Here is a 20,101-nt window from a genome sequence, read left to right as displayed (position 1 = left end):
GCGTGTTTGACGGGGAGGGCAGGCACAGACTGGGTGTGTGTGTGTGTGTGTGTGTGTGTGTGTGTGTTGGAGATGGGGTCTGGAGGTAAATTATGTGTGTGATCTAATTATGACTGAGTCACACGTCAAAAGGACGAGTCTGAATTTTACTGACTCAGCAGTAAAAACCTCCAGACAAAACTGAGGGTTACCTGTTTAAGAAAAGAGAAAAATATCCCTTTTTGCCTGTTTCTGACCTGTTGCTGCAGATTTAACATCAGATTTTTGGTTTGTTTTAACTTAAAATAGTAAAACATGCGTTTCTTTTTGGTGTCACACATAAAACCCTCTTTAAGCCTTAAGCAGCTACTAAAAAACACTTCAAATTTCTGATTCCCTAAAGATGTTGTGCTCCATTTGTTAATTTTTTTTCACAAAGAAAAATCTGTTTAGGCATTAAACCACTCAGTGTTTCCCTAAATCTTACTGAATCAAGAGATTAAACAACAATTACATTTATGTGTAGTTAATTTTTTGCCTTTTCCAATTCAAAACAAAATTGCAAAAAGAAGTTTAAAAAATGTTAAATTCACCTAATTAAAAATCCACAGTTTTTGATGAATAACTAAACTTAATTTCTTAAATTAAAAACAATGTATTATATTGTTAAATGCACTGCATTGTTAATTAAATTAAGTTTTATTTTAGTTCCAAGCGTTGCAGGTGAATTAAACTGAGGTTAAAATGCGGCGTTCAAAATGGCGGCTTCTAGTGGTTTCATTACGGTGGCCGTTAAAATGTTGGATTTCCTGGTTCTCCATCACCTTCATGTTGCTATAAAACTGATGTGGAAAAGCAACCGATGCACTTTCAGCACCACAGAAGTTTAAACAGCGGCAACAGGAAGAGAAGCGCTTTATTTGACTGATGACACTTTATCACTGATAAACAGAGACATTTCTACTCTCTGTGGGAAAAGAGTTTATCAAACTGATGATATAATTATGAGAATTATTTCAATCTTTAAAAGAAAGTAATTAAAAAGTGAATGTGGCGGCACTGATAGTGAGATTTTTTCTAAAGTTAAAATGTAACGAGTCTGCAGTTTCCCAAATCAGCTCCAGCATTAGAATAAAAGAAAACACAAAAATGAGTTATTTTATGTTTGAAATTATTGTTTTCCACAAGAAAGAAATTATTTTTTTCTCGTGTCAAACTTTATGTCTCTGAATCAGAGGTCAAATCTTGGGTCTCAGTTGGATGCCGGGTTGTTTTCTCTAACCTCCAGCTAGAAGAGTGGTTTGTTGTCTAATGTTTTAAATGACACTTACTGCTCTGTGGCTCCATTGCTCAGGGGCCCCGCGGCCCCCGGCGCTCCCTGCATCGGCCCGTGTGGAGGCGACGCGTTGGGGTAAAATTCTCCTGACCGGGTCAGAATCTCCTGCTGCTTCCTGCACACGTTGCAAACCCACATCACCTAAAACACAACAACACACACGTTTACATGTGCTCGCATTTCAAACATCAGTGAGTTTTATTTGGATTTTATGTGACCAATACCAAAACGGCTTTCAAAGTGGTCTGGACTTTGACTGGACCGTTCTATCCTTTGGATCTAATCCATTTCATTGCAGCTCTTGAGTTTTAACAGGTTTCCTTTCAGGATTGTTCTCCCAGTGTTCCTATCCATACGAAACAAACGCAACCCCACAGCATTACCCTGCCATCTCTGTGTTTCACCCTGGTCACACTACATGCAGTGGCTTTCTGGCTGCTTTTTAATTGGTTTAGGTTGATAAGTTCGTAGTTGTGCCATTTTTTTTCCATGTTCAGATGATAGTTGAAGCTTTGCGAGATGTTCAGAGTTTGTATATTGTTTTGTAACCTAAACAGCTTCATCTCTGATCCGTCTGCAGGGTTTTATGATGCTGTTTGTTCACTAACAAACCGGTAGACATTTCACAGAGAACCCAGGATTAAATTAAACACAGGAGGAACCTATTTATTTATTAGATGATTAGTTGACTAGATTTTATCTTAGCATATCAGAGTAAATGGGACTGAATCAAATAATGAACAAATTTCCTTCCAAGTTACAAGAACGAAACACTTTGTGTTGGTTTGTTGAATAAAATCCAAATAAAACCCAGTAAAAACGTGAAAGTTCAAGCTTTTGCAAAAGGCAAATTTTTTTATATTGGGGGGGAAAACATCAAAACTTATATTAACTTATACAAAGCCATGAAGATTGTGTTTATCTCCAAAGTTAAGCTGAAGAAGCTGGATGTTAAGATTTGCAAAAAGACAAACTAAAGGTCCAAAGGAGGAAATACGACCTCACACGCCAACCTTATTGGCTCTTAAAGGGACACGCCATGCAGAAAGCCAAGAGAAGCGGCTTGTGGCAGATGCCGCAGGTGGGAGACTCCGCCCTCGCCATCTGCGCCGCAGGAGGCTCCTCCCCCAGCTTCTTCACCTGGTCTTTATACATCTCAAACTGCTGATGTAACTTCCTGTAAAGACAGGAGCAGTCAGACACTGACTTCAAGACAAATTCTGCGTCAAACTCTACCTACTTTACAACTGTTTCCAATCTCTCCACTAGCTTGTGATATTTCCTGGATAGAGACTTTTGTCTGCAGTGATCTGATCCTCATGAGTGATCCAGATCAAATCCGATTTGGTAAAACATCCAATAATCGATCAATATCTGAGCTGAGCCAGAAACAGACCTCCGATCAGTTCACTTTCTCGGTTTTACTCACGTCTGCGACTCGTTGTCAGTCGGACTTTTAACCTGCAGAACTTCGGACACATTGGCTGCAACATTATTGACCAACTGACTGAACCCTGAGAGCGGATTCCACCTGTCCAGGTAACACAGACAGTCAGCGGACAGGAAGCAGGTTCGCCGTGGGATTGAGGCGTCAGGTTGGGAAACAGGAAGGAGGTTCTGGCCAGGACGGGGGTTTTCAAACAGCACAGCGGACTCTGAGGTACTTACGAAGCTGGGGGAGGTTTTACTTCCTCCTCATCCCTGAAGACACAAAGGCCAAGATGAGGATGAAGATGAAACAGAATAAAAACAATAAAGAGAAGTTAACCAAAAGAGAAGCACAAACTGAACTGAAACATGGAGACAAGGACAGAACAGAAAGCTGAAGATGAACTTTGATGGGTTAATAGGTAAACGTTTTGCTAACTTTAACTATATACTCTCTGTTTCTCTGTCCTGTAATACTGTAATTGGTCCAAATGTGACTGTTAGATCTGACTTTTAAAAAATATTTAAAATCAGATTTGAGTCACTTTTATATGTGGAACTAATTCACAAACATATCCGATTGTTTTCAGAGCACCTGAAGTCTGAACAGTCATGTCGCATTTTGTCCAACTTTTACGTCACTGATGTCCTAATTCTGCACCAGAAGAAGCCAGATACGGTAAATCAGGACGTAAACAACGAATGAAAATTATAATTATGAACTTGTGAAAGCAGTTTGTGTCGCTGAAGCTCATCACATCACAGTCTCACCACTTTTAGCTCTGAATACATCCAAAGAAACTTCTGCACAGAAAATGCAGTCAATGCTACCGTTCATAGTTGTGCTTTTATTGTTTTATCTACCTTTGTGCTGTCATGATTTCTCTGACATTACTGTCGGCTCCCATTGCTGAATAAACTTTAAAAATGATTCGGTAATGGCAGCGTCCATTTTTACTTCCATAAACATATCTGACGTAAATGTTCTTCTGCGCACATCGCTTTGGAAGTCTGATTTTCGTTGGACCATTCGGTAGTATGAACAACTATGCAAACAAACAGAAATTAAAATAAAAACTAAATGTGAATTGAGCATTAAGGGTATGCTGTGTGAGTGTTTCCTTAATATTGTGTCTTTCTGGTCCAAGAGATAAAATAAAGTGGTTCCTGAGGTCATGATGAGGTCAAAGCTCACGTTGATGATCAGGTTCTACTGGTCAATAGGAAACTTGTAAATAATTAATAATGACAGTAAGGGCAGATAAAATCCTAATTTGATCAATAATAAAGTTCTACTGGTCAGACAACAACTTTATGAGATAAAAAAGGAAGTTCTAGAGGTTCTGATGGTTAATGAAGAGCTTCTGGAGATCTGTGATTTAAATGTCTTCACTAAAACTTTTTCATCAATATTAAGGAATTATTCACTTAAACCAGCTCCTACTAACCAAACAACAGTGTTATGAGTCCAGCAGTAGCTAATTAACTAATTAAAGACCAATTCAGTCAATTAGACTCAAACTGATAAACTGATTAGACGGGTTGATTGATAAGAAATTAATATTTTAAACTTGTCACTGATGAATCTCTGTAGGTAAGAAGGAATTAAGCTTTTATTTAATTAAAATTGCTGTAATGTGTTTATGATTATTTGCTTTGTGAGTTCTGGTCTGTTATTTGTTTATTTCTTAAAATTAAACACATCTGATCTCATTGTGCTTTTGGACTTCAGCAACTCTTACACAGAAAATCAAAAACAAAACAAAGTAAATTAATTGAACACATAAAAACTTAAATTAAAGTACAAACAGACAAGACTGATGACGTGATCACTGGGACCTGGGGGGAAATCATCCATTCATCATCCTACACTGCAAAATCTCAAAGTCTAACCAAGTGTTTTCTACACCAAATACTGAAATAAGACTAAACTTACAACTTCCTTTTCAGCAAGATGTAGGAGCCGGTTTTAAGTAAATAATTCATTAATATTAATGAGAAAGTTCTGGTTCCACTGGGAGATTATTTCACCAGTAATCTGCCAGTAGAACCAGTACTTTTAAAACCAATATTAAGGAATTATTTACTTGGAACAAGCTCCTGTGTCTTGATGAAAAGTTTTGACTTATTTCAAGTGAACCAAATATTTGCGCTAGAAAATACCTGGTAAGATTTTGTGTTTTTACAGTGTAACTCCTAAATACTTTCCGTTCTGTGAGAAAATAACCACAATATTGTCTTTATGTATCAGATCCTGATAAAACTCAAGTCTTCCTTCCTTCACAGAGGTAGAAACATGAGACTCTGTTTGAATTTAGAGACATCTGGTGGCAAAACGTGGTTATAGCAACATGAACAATGATCACCTCAAGTTACTTTTACAAATCTGTGCAATAATTAGTAATATGACAGACTGACTGATGTTATCGTTTGCTTATCTCCGTTTTGTTTTCACTTCATAAACTAATCAAATTAAACTCTATACTGTTGGAGGAACAGTTACTTATTTATCCCCCTTCTTTCCTGAACGTTATTCTGCACAGAAAACACAAAATGACTGGACATTTTTCACAAAGTCTTCACATTTCTCAAAGATCTCAAAAGTTCAAGACACTTTGACTCGTGTTAAACCACAGCCACCGACCCACCAACACTCCCACTAATGAGATAACTGGATTTAGTCTGGAGTCCAATTAAAACCAACAGGAACAGAAGAGCTGTGGGTGACAAGCGTGCAGCCTGAAAACCCCCCCCCCCCCGTTTTTAGGTTCAAAACAATAGGTGAAAACACAGATCCTGGAGCAGTGCATTCTGGGTAAAGACCACATGTCAGGATCTCCATTCTGATCCAGTCTGAAGTACAGTTGCTTCTGAATGAAATTTTCTTTTATAAATATGCACAAGTGGAGCGTGCTGTGGTGGCGTAGGGGATAACGCAACCCACATATGGAGGCCTTGAGTCCTTGACGTGGCCGTCGCGGGTTCGATTCCCGGACCCGACTGACATTTGCCGCATGTCTTCCCCCCCTCTCCTTCCCCTACTGTCATATAAGGGACACTAGAGCCCACAAAAAGACCCCCTGGAGGGGGGAAAAATAAAAAATAAATATGCACAAGTGACAGTTTTTACTATTATTAATTATTTTCCCCAGTCCATTTTAAGCCTGGCGGGCCACCAGGCTTTACTTGTGCCCCCACCAGGCTAAGGATTGCTTATTTATTTAAGTCTTTTTAAAATCTTTGCATTTTTTAAGACTTTACAGTTGGTGTTCAGGTATTAATTTTCCAATCTTCCAATAACACATGATTATCAGGTGATATTTAAAAATTTTTAAACGGGCCGTTGGATGAATGACTGCTGAGCGCCCAACCACCAGGCCCAGCAGGTTTTCTGGGGGAAATCCTCTATTACTAGTATTAGTATTGCTCTGTCTTCAGATCCCAGACTGGTGAGCATCGTGTTTTCTCGCTTTCAGCTGTTTACCTGCGCTCAAAACCAATCCTTCAGTGGTAGGATTGGTTTTGTTATTGAAAACTGGGGCGTTTTCAATGACAAAAAGGCCAAATGGCTCTTTGCCCTGGGCACCACTACACCAGGGGGTGAAATTAACCCTTGAAAAAAAGGTGAAATTGCTAGCTAATAACTGTAGAGCTGGTATCTGATTTGAGATTCATATTTGAAAGCTATACTAAAAGGAAGTTTCATTGTCTTTCTAGGAGTCTAGACTCCACTTTTTTCTTTTTTAGTTTTGTCTTCATGACATCTTTGGACGTATCAATATTTAGACTCGTTTGACCTACTATTATTCAACACCAATTACAGATACTTTAAAACAAAGTTTGTAAAACGCTTGCTCTACATGCTGAACTGGACTTCAGCAAGGTTTAACTGGGGCGGTAGCCCAGGGCTCCCAGGTTTTGGGGACCTAAAGTACTAATTCAATTCACAAATACTTCATTGATCCCAAAAGGAAATTAAATAACACACTTGGTTGTGGCACTGATGTCCTCTCCATGTGGCTGGCAAAGAGCAATCCGATCTGTAGCGTCAGAACATCTCTGTAGTTTTCAGTGCTAAACTATGAGCAGAAATAACTGAGCTGTTCAGACTTTTAGACGACCATCACTCTGGTCCCCAACCTCTAGATATAACAGCAGATTTTAGGTATATTCACTACAACTGTTTATTTATATTTCATGCTTTACTCCATCACATCACCACTTAGAAACCTGGCATAGCAACTGTTACATTTTCTCCTCTTTTTGCTGTAATTAATATATTTTTAGAGATAATTCTAAGCTTAGGGAAACTTTTGGGAATTGATAGATAAAGATTCTTGTAGATTTCTTTTTTTCACAGACATAGGCCTAGTCCACACGTAGTAACATCTGGGGAAACTAATACATTTGTATGTTTCAGCCTGTTATTCAATCAAAAACTCAGTATAACGTCACTAAAACTAATTATTTATAAAAGCTCAGATCAAAGTAGATATTTAAAAAACGTTGTCCACACAAACCTCTCGGCGCCATGTTTAGTCCTTACAGAAAGCCATGTTGTTTTTTTAAGGATTCTGATTAGGTGACAGGCTTTAGCTTAGCGCTACACTGCCCCCTATGGGTTTGGCATGTTTAAAACAAGGCTCTAACATATGTACGATGTTAGTTTTCTAAATAATGTGGCAGAAATATTTGTTTTTATAAGTAGGCCTTAATGTACAAAACCTGGAAGTACATGTGTTCTTTATCTATCTATCTATCTATCTATCTATCTATCTATCTATCTATCTATCTATCTATCTATCTATCTATCTATCTATCTATCTATCTATCTATCTATCTATCTATCTATCTATCTATCTATCTATCTATAAAAACGTTTTTTGCATGTCAGGTTTCCTCTAGGTTTCATCTAATTACCCATTTGATTCTATTAAACTTTCTTTTATTTCTCATTATTGGCCTTTATTAGCGGTGATTGATTCCTTCCTCAGCTTTACCGTTTATTTATTGAGAAAGTGAGGAAATATCTGAGGAATAACCTTCATCTTTACTGCACATGGCAGCCTTTTATTTTTGAACATCGTGTCTTCTGCAGCAGATGGTACCAAGGAAATATTGATAACTGCCGACTAATTTAAAATACAAAAAACCCCACTCACTTCAGCATGCTCTGCTCCTTCTCCTCCTCTTTCTTCTGTCGCTCCATCACGGAGAGGATGATCCTCCGCTCCTCCTCGGTCAGATGGCTCAGGTCCGGCAGCTCCGGTCCGGCCCCGGTGGGCGGTGCAGGTCCGGCCGCTCCAGACATCCCGACCGAGAGCCGCTGCAAGACAAGGAGGACGGGGTCAGTCCAGTCGGCGTCGGAGTGTTTCAGCGCGGCCGAGAGCCGTCAATACCGTCAATAAATCATGATAACGGTGATGATGTTGATGCAGCCTGCAAAGCCGCAGAGCGCACATTTTATTTCTTCCAGGTGCATTTCCGTGCGGCGTTGTGCCATCATCATCTTCATCACCTTCATCACCACCTGTTTATCCATCCATCCATCCATCCATCCATCCATCCACCCATCCATCCATCCCTTACCGACGGACGCAGCGGAGTCTTCTCGCCTGCTCAGTCCGAGCTCATGTTGCCTCCTCCGGTGCTCAGTGGAGGCGGCTCCGGTCGGCTCTGCGTCCCGCGGTCGGCGCTCATCCTTCAGTCCTCCGAGGCGGTCCGCTCGGCCTGCAGTGGTCGAGTTTTCTCTCTGTTCATTCTCCGTTTCTTCTCGGTAATAATGGACGCAGCGGCGCCAGAGGAGGAGGAGGAGACGGAGGAGAAAATAAATAAATCCTCAATAGGAAGCGGGGCGGGGCCACGACAAGACGGCGCTTACGTGCAACAAAGATCAGCTGGTTGTTGGGCGGGTGGGCGGTGGTGGAGGCCGCTCTCCACAGGCTAAACATAGACCTGCAGCCAAAGATAGAAATACAACTGAGCTCTCACAGCAGTCAATCAATCAATTAGCTATAAATGACTCCAGCACATTCGGCCTGGGAGCTTTTCACACTATTTCTGGATCCACAAAGAGGTGATAAGAATAGCAACAATTATATTTATATCAGGTAACCTAATAAATAAATAAATGAAACACTCTATTTTTAACGTTAAAAATAAGAGGTGGGGGGGAGGACACTGGACAAAATATTTAGTTCCTGATAATATAATATAATATAATATAATATAATATAATATAATATAATATAATATAATATAATATAATATAATATAATATAATATAATATGTGCGTAATACACAAAAATTTGGGACCCATTCTAAAGAAAACTCCACCCCTGTGTGAACAATAATAATATTAATAATAACAGTAATAACTATAATAATGATAGTAACAATCAATAACGCTATTGTCAAACTGCCAACATTGAACTGAAGCGACATTCCCTCCAAAATAGTGCATAATATAATATTATGTAATATAATATAATATGGTATAATAAATATAATATAATATAATTTGATAAATATGATATAATTAAATAAAATATTACATATTTTTAATCTAGTTAATAAAAATCAACATTTAATACCCCTAAAAATTTAAGTAATTGATTTAAAAAAAAACTATTTCACATTTTTTCCCCACTAAAAATACATAGATAATTACGCCCTCTGCTGGAAAAAACTAATAACAACACCACTAAAAACAACAACAATAATACTGGTAATATTGATTATAAACAGCAGCAATATGCATATTAAGCTAGTGCATGGATTCCTTTATGTTCAGTTTAATTCTCTATTATCCCATCTTTTTTATTAAAGCATCTATTAACTAATATTGATTCTAATAAGGTGAGAAAAAAAACCTTTGAGGCTCCAGTAAATTAGGTCTTTTGAACTTTAAATGTAATTAAATTACACTAAGGCTCTCTGAATCTCTCTAACTTTTACCTTTGTTAACACTAAAGTTGTTATTTAATATTGTGATAACAAGAATGCTCTGATATTTCAATTCAATTCAAATTTATTCAATCAAGGACAAAATGTTAAAAACAGAGCTAAGAGCTTCATGCTGTTTTCATTTCAAAGAAGCTAATATTTTTTATCAAATGTTCTCATATGTTGTGATAAATAAATGGTTAATCGTGATTAATTTATCATTGTAGTCATTAACAAATTTACTAATTGATTAATCACTAACTGGAGTACATAGATTTTTTAAAATGTCATTTACTTGAAGAATAACATATTTAGAGCAGTAATTAAGCCAAAACTGTGCAGAAGTGTGTAGATTTGCATTTAAGATAAAAAAAATCCCCAAAAAAACTTCTTTGTCTGTAAATATGTTTTAGCCAGAACTCCTCCAGTGACTTAGTTTTCACTTCACCCGGTTTAAATTCTGTAAAAAACTAAATTAAGAATCTTTTGCTAATTATTAATCGGTGATATAAAAATGTATCAATAAATTAGCAACTGTACAGTAAAGGAATGCAATGTTATTTCATTTTAGGGAATAAAATGCATATTTTGTTACTTAAAAACTGAAATGAGTTACTTGTTAATTTTCATCTTTTTATGTATTTGTAATATCGTATAAAAAAGGATAAGATGATTAAATGAAAAATCTGCAGCATGTGCCATTTTTCTTATCTGATTAATTGATTGATCATCAGAGAAGTTGATTACTAAAACAATCGTTAGTTGCAGCTCTAATCTCCAGCAGGTTTTCTTCCAGGATTTTTCTCCCGTTCGTCTCGTCAGCATCCCCACAGCATGATGCCGCCACCACCTACTTCATTTCCAGAGGAATGCAGGCCAGGCGTGACCTTTGACCTGAGCTCCTACTGCTGCATGTTTGCTGTGGGTGTCGATGATCTGTCAGTAGTTTTTGGGCTCAGAGTGATGTCATCATGTGGTCACATGACTCATAAACCAGACTAAGAGGATTATTCTGTTTTCCCTTCTGTCATATTTGTCATTCAGCCTCTTTGCTTTTGGACGGAGAAGCAGCGGGAGGATCTGGACGCTCAGAGGATTTATTGATTCATTGGTTTGATCGGTAGGTGATCGACAGATGAAGCCGAATGCCTGCGCTGTGTTAGTGCTGCTGATCTGCCCTCTGCAGAGGGCCGACTGCAGTCTGCCGCTCTTCACTCCTGCCACAGCAATGCTGCAGGTAGGACAGGTGACTAAAACAAGAACAACTAGACAAAAAGCTAAAACATAAAAACTTGGAAACCAACTGTGTTTAAAGTTGCTGCACATCCTTTGGAGGGTAATTCATCTCTCTGGTTGATTTTAGGAGAAAGTTTCTGCAAACTGGGAGTCAAACACCGTCACGTCTCTGAGGAAAAACGGCTTTATGAGACTCCCTGGAATCTGTCGACGCCTGAAGCGACGCAGAGTCACGATAGTGGTAAATATCTGACACAACACAGCATCAACAGAGACCCAAAATCTGTCCTAACATCAGGGTTCCTGTCTACAGATTTGCTCTTATTTTAATCAATTTGTGCAGTTTTTAACCAATCTAAGCTAAAACATCTTCATCTAAACCTGCTTGTTCTTGCACTGTTCCGGGTGTCCAGTGGTCATTATATTGAATTTCTTTTCCATGTGTTTTGTGGAATGGTGTGGGAACAATCGTCTCATCTTGAATGTAAAAAAAAACCAGGAGATGATTGAAGATTTCAGGAGGAACAAAGTTAGATCCAACCCATTTCCATCATGGGAGAAGTGGAAGCGGTTGAGGAATATAAATACCTCTGTGTTTATTTGGAGATCAGACTGGACTGGAGACGCAACAGAGTAGACTGGACCTCTGGAGGAAACTAAGATCCTTCAAGGTTAGCATCAAGATGCTGCAGATCTTCTATAAACCTGTTGTTCAGAGCGTCATCTCTTCTGCCGTCATCAGCTGGGCAGCAGATCAGACCTAAAAAGGCTCAACAGCCTGATAAAGAAGGCTGGTTCTGTTCTGAGGAATCTCTGGAGATGACAATGCAAAGAAGGATTCTTCATGAAATCCACAGATTATAGGCAACTCTGACCGTCCTCTTCATGAGACAGTCTTGGGAAAGCAGGCTCAGCAGTAACCCACTGGAGATCCTTCCTGTCGAAATCCATCCCTATCTGCCATAACTCTGAAGAATTTGAATTAAAATAAGTTACAACCACATTTACTTTTCCTTTGGGATTAATAAAACAGTTTTCAATTTGAATTTGAATATTATCACCTTCCTAAAATAATGATCTAAATCAATAAAGGAGCAAAATCATTGAATGGAAAAGGTAAAGGACAACTGTTGCCATGACAACTCTCCCACAGGAAAGAAAGAAACAAAGAATGACAGACAGACACATTTTCATTGTGACTTCTGCTTTCTAAATAAACTTCATTGTTCTAATGTAATTTCCCGCTGAGCCTGTTGTGTCTTTTGAAGGTCAACTGAACAAAATCATAAAAGGTTTATTGGTGAAAATATCTTAATACACTTGAAATAAGACAAAACTAACTTACAAGAAACATTTCAACAATATAATTCCCTGATGTTGATGAAAAAGTACTCAATCCTCTGGAAGACTATTTTGCTTATAACATAAGAAAATGTCTTGTTATAAGTGAAATAATCTGCCAGTGGAACCAGAACTTTTTAAAATCAATATTAAGGAATTATTGACTTTAAACAAGCTCAAATATCTTGCTGAAAAGTTACTTATAAGTTAATTTTGTTTTATTTCAAGTGCATTAAGATATATGCACTAAAAACTAGACCAAAAATAGTTGGTAAGATTTTGTGTTTTTGCAGTAAAAATGTAATAAATCATAGTACTTTGAACTGCATTGTATTATGTTATATTACCTACTGTAAGTATTAGTTTCAAATGTTTTAGGTTGTGGAAAACTGAGATTTATTGATGAGTGTTTCTGCCACCCATGTTTGATATTTCGTAATGATGTAATTTCCATCCATTTTCTTACACCCTTCTTCCCTAAATGGGGTCGGGAGGGTTGCTGGTGCCTATCTCCAGCTGCGTCCCGGGCGAGAGGCGGGGGTCACCCTGGACAGGTTGCCAGTCTGTCGCAGGGCAACACAAAGACATACAAGACAAACAACCATGCACACACACACTCACACCTTGGGAGAATTTAGAGAGACCAATTAACCTGACAGTCATGTTTTTGGACTGTGGGAGGAAGCCGGAGAACCCGGAGAGAACCCACGCATGCACAGGGAGAACATGCAAACTCCATGCAGAAAGACCCCGGGCCGGGAATCAAACCCAGGACCTTCTTGCTGCAAGGCAACAGCTCTACCAACTGCGCCACTGTGCAGCCCTATGATGTAATTTATTTTGACCAATTTTTTCCTTCATGATTATGAGTAACAGAATCTGCACTTTTCTTCTTTCAAATTTGACTAAAAGTTCATCAAACCCAGAGAATTCCCAAAGTGAAAGGTGTTGGACCCCAGAGTGTAAAACTAAACTAAAACCAAACCTGTCTGTCTTTACCTGTGCCTCTTTTCTTCTTCTCTCTCAGTGTAACCTGGAGAAGTTCTGCTGGGGCCGCAGCTGGTGGAGGAGACAGAAGACTCTACCTGGCCAGGTGTGTCGCTGCCCTCAAGGCTCCAGGTGTTCACACTTCTTCCTTCACAGCATCTGAACAACAACAACAAAAATCTACAAACACAAGGATTTGCTTTTGTTGATTTTTCTTTACTTTCATGTAAACTGTATATTTAAAAATTAAAACATAAACATTGTTTGTTCTTTTGCAGAGATTATGAGGGTCATTTCTTGTACTAATATTAAAAAATTCTCTGTATTGCTGCAAAAGATTTACGGTAGTCATGATTCTGATATTGACATTATAAAGTGTAATGTAATTTTCAGTCATGGCCTCTAGGCGGCGGTGTGGATCATCTGACTGACTTCCGCCAACATTTACGTTTCCAACTCAGCTGAGGAAACTGACGGAAGGGACTTTGTCTCCCCTTCACAATAAATGTTTATGTTACAGTCAAACTTACATTATTACTCAGGACTCCCTCCTGGCATTGAGTAAAAATCCTTCACACCAAACCATTTACAATCACTAATAATAACAATAAAATGTGTTTGGACACTGGACGGGGACTGGATCAATTTTTGGGAAGTTTACACAAAGGCGAATCATGACGTCTGAGTTTCCCAAAAAAACAACAACCAAAAAAAACCCTTATAAACAGCTTAAACTACTCCTTAGAAAACCTTCAAACCACATGTACTATCATAATCTGTTCTGATTTTGTGTCGTTAAACATTTGCTGCTAGTATAGATAAATCGTTTTGTAAAAGTAAGATGAAATCCTATACTTTATATTGAAAGTAAAGTTTTTCCATTTTGAACCATTTTGTGAACAAGTAATTTAAGAAATTGTTTAATTTAAATGCAAAAATAGTATAATGAATATTTTTGATTGCAATGCATTGAATGCCATTAATTTAACCATTCTTGCTGAAAGTGTTTGAGTTGAGGTTACATTTCATAAACACCATTATTTATCTATTTCTTAAGAGCTGAACAATTTTAGGGTCAGGTGATGCTGCTGTAATCTGGATTATAGTGGGCTGTCTACTTGTCATTTTTCTTATACTGTTTTTTGATTGTTTTAATGCAACCAATGTTAAATAAATAAACTAAAAAAATAACAAAAATTTGCTTTCTTTTGTATGACGCTTGACGCAGTGGAGATGCTTTTATTTTGAAGTCTCCTTACCGGAACGTTTCTCGGGTTTATGGTGTCGTCGTGAGCAGAGGCCGCCCGTCAGACAATCCGGTAACAGCCTGTGGATTTCAGTAGACTCTCTGTCTAGTCTCCGGTCATTTTCAACGACCATTGTGTTTTAACCGTCGCTGTAAAGCAGCTGCTCTTCCTCTCAGCTGCCGTGTTGGATTTAAAAATGGCGGCTGTTTCAGCGGATCACGGTAAGTTCTCAGAGCTGAGCTAACAGCTGCTAACGTTAGCTTCTCTTCTTTAGGTAAACACTCAGAGTAGGAGGACTGTAAACCATTGCTGCCTCGTCCTAACATACCAGTTATTTCTAAAATTTGTAAGTAACCAGAGTTCAGATTGATAAATTGTTATTTTATTAGCCGGTTGATCGTTTTTGAGTCGTTGTTGATCAGCTGTGTTTGCAGCCAGCTGATTATAAACCATCTGTTGGTCATCTAATCCCAATCTGGTTAAACATTTGTGTCCAGATATTTCCAAGAGGCGGAAAATAAGAAGAAAATTCTTAATAATGATTAGTTGGGAGTTTTTTTTCTGTCTTTACTGTGGAAAACAACCCTGAGAAAAGTCTTGAATTGTTTTTTCTTTGTGTTGTGCTTCCAAAATTATACAATTACTATTTTGAAATTTTCTCAGGTGGCAGATTTATTTGAACTTTGTCTCGCTTTTTAACTTATTTTTACTGCATTTATTGTATCTTGTAGATATTTATGACACGACTTGGTCACGTCTTTTTAGCAGAAGTTGATCATTTCGCTTTGAGTTGTTTAGCAACAGTTTTTTTCTTTATGAGAGAGAAACTATTTAAACCTACCACAAAAATCTAAAATATTATAATGTATTTTTCATCAGTAAGATTGTATATACTTCTCCTAAGGGTGTATTTTTATCATAAAAAGGTTGTCTTTTTATTATGTCATTAAATTTCCATAGTTTATCTGTAATTGGTCACATCACACTTTGAGTTTTATTTTATTGAGTTTCTGACTAAATAAACTCTTGTGGTACAATGGTTAAAAGAAACATTTTACTGCTGAGTCTAAAATGTCTAACTAAGCAATAATGCTGCTCATGCTGTTCAAACAAACAAGCAAAAAAGCACCAAAGTTCACAAGGAAACAGCTTGCAGTATGTGACCAGGGATCCCAATCTAATTTGTTGATTAATCAATTGATCTACAAATTATCAAGCGTACAATAAAGGAATCCTATGGTATTGCATCTTTTGCAATAAAATTAGTATTTTCTTATTCAATTGTTTATTTGTATATTTTAATGTATTTCTAATGTTATTTAAAAAGTGGGTAGATGAAAATAATCAAATGCTAATATAGTTGTTGGTTGCAACTCTAATGTTTATAACTGTAGCTAGAGGTTGGCAAATATAAAGCAATCAAAAATTACCATTAGGCCAAATGGGGATCTTAAAGTAGTTTCAAAAAAGACTAAAAAGCAAATTTCTTAATGTAAACAGTTGGTAAATGTTCATGTTTTTTTCTAAATCAGATCATAACAGACTGATTTATGATGTTTTCTCTTCCAGGTCTCTGCAGCCTTTTGCCTTAACTCACCCAGTTAAATCTGAGCACCATGTAAACAAACCAGGCAGCAATCCAAGCCAAGCACCAATCCTGCACCAGCTCCAGAACCAGTGGGTTACTGGTGAGTAACCAGCAGCAGACAGGGTGGCGGCGCTGTCACTTTCCAGCTGGAGCGGCAGGCTGATGGAGAGCAACTGCCGGATCCCAGTCGCTTGCTGTCGGCCTCGGGTCCTCGTGCTCCACGCTCTGTTCTGGGGTCTCGTCTCGCTCAGGTGGGTTTGGACCCGCAGGCCTCCAGCAGAGCCTCAGGGTCTGAGAGTGTTTCAATAGAGCAGCGTTTCTGAGGCTAAAAGGCCGTTTTGCTGCCTTTTCATTCCAGAGTGTTCGGAGCGGCACTGCTGAGCGAGGAGAAGACGACAGGTACGCCTTGGCTGCTAAACACATCCTTCTTTTATTTTTTACTTTTTTTGGCATCACTAATAAAACTTTTTTTTTTTTTTAAATACCCGTTCCTTTTAAGAAACTAAAAACTACATCCTCAGGTGATATTTGAAGCAGTTCTTTTACCTAAAACTTCTTATATTTTTACTTAAATCTCTCATTTGTGTGGATATTTACTATAGTACAGAAAGTTTTTTTATATTGTTTCCATTTGTTCACAGTGAACCCAGTAACTAGTTTGATTATTTTAAAGAATGCTTTTTAATTCTGCGTGACCAAACCTCATCCTAAATATAATCATCTTCTTCCTTTAGTGCAATACATTTAATAAATTTCCCAACGTTTTTTGGATACTATGATCAAATCTAGCATCGTCTCCTCTTCCATTTCTTCTTAATGTGGAATTTTACTATATTCTTAACCTCATTGTTACTTATTTTAGCATTTAAATTTACTTTTTTGTAGCACTTCCCACAAAATTATTCCAATTTTTTACGATTCCAATTTGTGTAGAAATCCATAATTTTGACGTCTGCCACCATTTTTAATCCTGAAATTGTAATGACTTGTACAGAATATAAACTTTTTTCTCTAACCTCTTTAACTCATTCTAAAGCAATCAGAGTTGCCTCTAATTCACCTCTAAACACTGTTAATTTATCAGTTATTTTTCTGGAATTGCAAAAAGATATTCTTATTCTACTGACTTTTTATCATTTTAGTATCTGTATAGATCTTTTTGGGAAACGGCAGGACTAATCTGAAAGCAAAGACCAAACCTTCAGCATGTTTTTCACGTTTTTTTTTTTTTTTCTGACCTTTTGTTCTTCTGCATCAGCAGTGAAGCCTGTTGTCGCCCCCTGCTGGCTGCTGGAGAACTTTGTGGTGCTGGAGGAATGCAACCGCTGCAGCGACTTCAACTCTGTACGTCAACTCAGCTTGTTGTGCTGTTTATCCACAGATTACTGGGGGTGGGAATTATTGTACCGTTTATTATTTATTAAGAAAAAATGTCTTACTATGACAAGAACTTATGTTTATTAATCATGCAATAGCTTATTCATAAGCGTCTTTAATTAAATTTTATAAGTCTTTAAAATAATGTATAAAATAATTATTTAGATTTTTAAGTGTAATTTTAGGAGCAGTGGGAGTAATTATATCTTTTCTGTTTTACATTAATCAGATTGTGATGTAATAATATAATTGATGTATTTTCTGTCATTTAACTCAGAGGAAATCTCACACCGTGAGTTTTAGTTTACCTTCAGTACTTGAAGAATCAGTTTTATATCTGAGATTCAATCAGGAAGCCGTTCCTGAAGAGCCGAGTCTCGATTGGCTGATGATGTCTTCAAACGTGTGTGTGTGTGTGTGTGTGTGTGTGTGTGTGTGTGTGTGCGCGTGTGTGTGTGTGTGTGTGTGTGTGTGTGTGTGTGTTTCAGAAGACACAGACGGTTTGCAAACAGACGGGATACGTGGAGCGGGTGAACTGCACCAAGACCAGCAGACAGGAGTACAAGAGGTCAGAACCTGAAGGGTTAAAAGAGACTGAAGTTTCCTGTTAGAGGTCAGACAGAAACAAAATGAGGGACTTTTCTGTTAGGAGATTAAAACTCTCCTCACACCAAAAGATGTGAACTTCTTCATCTCTCAGGTCAGGATAAGAATGGAAAAAAAAAAAAAAAATATGAAACAGAAATGTCCTTCCTTGCTTTTCTTTTTTCCTTCTTTAACCCTTATATGTATTTCTTCCTTCCATATCTGTATTCTTTCCTCATACTCTTGCTTCTTTTATCTTATTTCCTTCCTTGTGTCCTATCTCCACTCCTTCCTTGGTTTCTTCTTCCCTTATCTTTGTGAACTTTCCTCCATCTTCTCTCTTCTTTTCTGCTTCCTATATTTCATCCTTTCTTCTTTTAACACCTTTTTCTTTTGCCCTTACTACCGCTCTCGTCTTTCCTTGTGTTTTTTCTTTCTTCTTCTTTGTTGCCTTCCTTCCTTTCCTTCTGGGATCTTTTCCTTTCCTTCCTCTCTTGTTTCCTTCCTTAATTCCTTGTTCTTTCCTTCCTCTGCCCCTTCCTTGTGCTCTTCTTCCATTCTCTGTGTCAATTCCTTGCTTCTATTTAAATATCTGCCATAAATTGGTGTAAGTTTAATTTTAAGATCCAGCACTGGGGACACTGGGAATATTTTTACATATCAGATCTGAAGCCGATCCAGATCAAATGCAGTTCTAATGTAAACAGACACTAACCGTTCCCCTCCTCCGCCCAGCTGTCGCTCCGCCCTGATGGAGGAGCATCTCTTCTGGAAGTTTGAGGCGGCCATGTTGGCTCTGACGGTCGTCTTCGCCGTCCTGGTGGTCATCCGCCAGCGCTGGCTGGATCGCCTCGCCTCTGAGAAGGTCCGCCGACAGATCGAGTCCATCTAGGAGAAGAGGGTCGTGTTGGGTTTTTAAATCCTTTAGCAGTATTTTTAAAATGGATCCAGGTTTGGACCGGACTTGTTGGACGTCCTCCATGGAGCTGGCTGAGCTCAACTCCCTGTCTGTGAAGTTTTTCCTCTTCACCAGCTACTGTTTCTCTGCTAAAACAGCCGAACAACACTAAAACCGGGACAATTAGTCCTGACTCATGATGCAAACTGTAGATTATATTTTAATGAACAGAGTTTATAGAGAAATCAGGGAAGGGGTAGTTTGATCTGGATGAAAATAGAAGTGAAACTGACAAACTTTGGAAAGAAAAGCTGAAACGTCTTTTCCTGCATTGCGCTGATGTCACAGTCAGGAACTTCCTTATATGGACTCTGGAAGTGACAATTGGCAGCGGCTGTTTCTGGAGTGTGGAACAAAGATCTTTCTTTCTTCTTTCAAGATTAAGCATTTTCCTGCAGAAATACAAAATAAAAGTCTGAAAAAGATTCAAATCTGATATTTAAAGATGCAGTTCTGTTTCAGCGTGCTATTAAAAACTGTTTTTACATCCGTGTTTTGGTTGTTGTGACTGTATTTCGGTTCTTGTGCAGAAATTTGTTGAAAGTATTTTTGAACTCTGGATAAATAAACAATTAATTATCAATTAATAGTTCGTTATATTAAAATTAGTTACAATCAATTAATAACGACCGCTTAGACCTTTTTTCAGTGTTGTGATTCGGCCGCCATCCTTAAGCAAAGCCCTTGATCCAAAAAAAATAAATAAAAATGGCGACCGTATCACAACGGGAAAGAAAAACGGTGCAAACGGAGTCAATTGTGGGATACAAATAACGGTTTTTGCGGTTCTATTTAGAAATATAAACACTCATCAAGCTCCTGAAGTTATCACTTTAATACAGCTGACTCAAGAAAATGTTCAAATATATTGTTTCTTTTTTAAAATTTGGTCTATGGTACAAAAGTTAGCCCTTTGTTTTAGAAAGACGGGTTTCTCTTGATACAAAAGAAAACTGTTTTTTAAGAGATCGTCCGCTTATCAATCAACTTTAGGGTAACTCATTAATGATGACTTACACCGCTAAGAGAAACGAAATTACGTTGAAAAAAGTTTGTATTCTGCCATGCGAACCATTGTTTCCTTCCTGTTTCT

At 37.9% G+C, this 20,101-nt stretch overlaps 2 protein-coding genes across 3 annotated transcripts in view; one reads left to right on the top strand and one right to left on the bottom strand.

Moving 5' to 3' along the window:
- The window catches only part of LOC122843842 (regulating synaptic membrane exocytosis protein 2-like), a 47,551-nt gene extending 38,960 nt beyond the window's left edge, over positions 1-8,591 (bottom strand). The window contains 7 exon segments of the mRNA XM_044138924.1: positions 1,311-1,456; positions 2,329-2,377; positions 2,379-2,492; positions 2,745-2,846; positions 2,984-3,016; positions 7,906-8,069; positions 8,333-8,591. Coding sequence (XP_043994859.1) covers positions 1,311-1,456; positions 2,329-2,377; positions 2,379-2,492; positions 2,745-2,846; positions 2,984-3,016; positions 7,906-8,054 — 593 coding nt within the window. The 5' untranslated portion in view covers positions 8,055-8,069; positions 8,333-8,591.
- Positions 8,592-14,517: 5,926 nt separating this feature from the next.
- jtb (jumping translocation breakpoint) lies at positions 14,518-19,501 on the top strand. 2 transcript variants are annotated; one of them, XM_044139018.1, is made up of 6 exons: positions 14,518-14,721; positions 16,070-16,339; positions 16,447-16,487; positions 17,347-17,432; positions 17,954-18,033; positions 18,786-19,501. In XM_044139018.1, the coding sequence occupies exons 2-6, from the start codon at positions 16,251-16,253 to the stop codon at positions 18,940-18,942; spliced, it is 453 nt and encodes a 150-aa protein (XP_043994953.1). In that variant the 5' UTR covers positions 14,518-14,721; positions 16,070-16,250; the 3' UTR covers positions 18,943-19,501. The 2 variants fall into 2 exon arrangements, with proteins under 2 accessions (XP_043994953.1, XP_043994954.1); XM_044139019.1 differs by having other exon boundaries at positions 14,519-14,721; positions 17,350-17,432.
- The last annotated feature ends 600 nt before the right edge of the window (positions 19,502-20,101 follow it).

This window comes from Gambusia affinis, linkage group LG14 (assembly GCF_019740435.1).
Source record: "Gambusia affinis linkage group LG14, SWU_Gaff_1.0, whole genome shotgun sequence".
Lineage (NCBI taxonomy): Eukaryota > Metazoa > Chordata > Actinopteri > Cyprinodontiformes > Poeciliidae > Gambusia > Gambusia affinis.
The sequence above is the reverse complement of the archived record's forward strand: the minus strand, read 5'-3'. Positions and strand labels throughout refer to the sequence as shown.

Coding starts and splice junctions, on each gene's coding strand:
- jtb (XM_044139018.1), top strand. CDS start 16,251: ATGGAGAGCAACTGCCGGATCCCAGTCGCTTGCTGTCGGCCTCGGGTC. Junction 16,488..17,346: donor GAGCGAGGAGAAGACGACAG/GTACGCCTTGGC, acceptor CTTCTGCATCAG/CAGTGAAGCCTGTTGTCGCC. Junction 17,433..17,953: donor GCTGCAGCGACTTCAACTCT/GTACGTCAACTC, acceptor TGTGTGTTTCAG/AAGACACAGACGGTTTGCAA.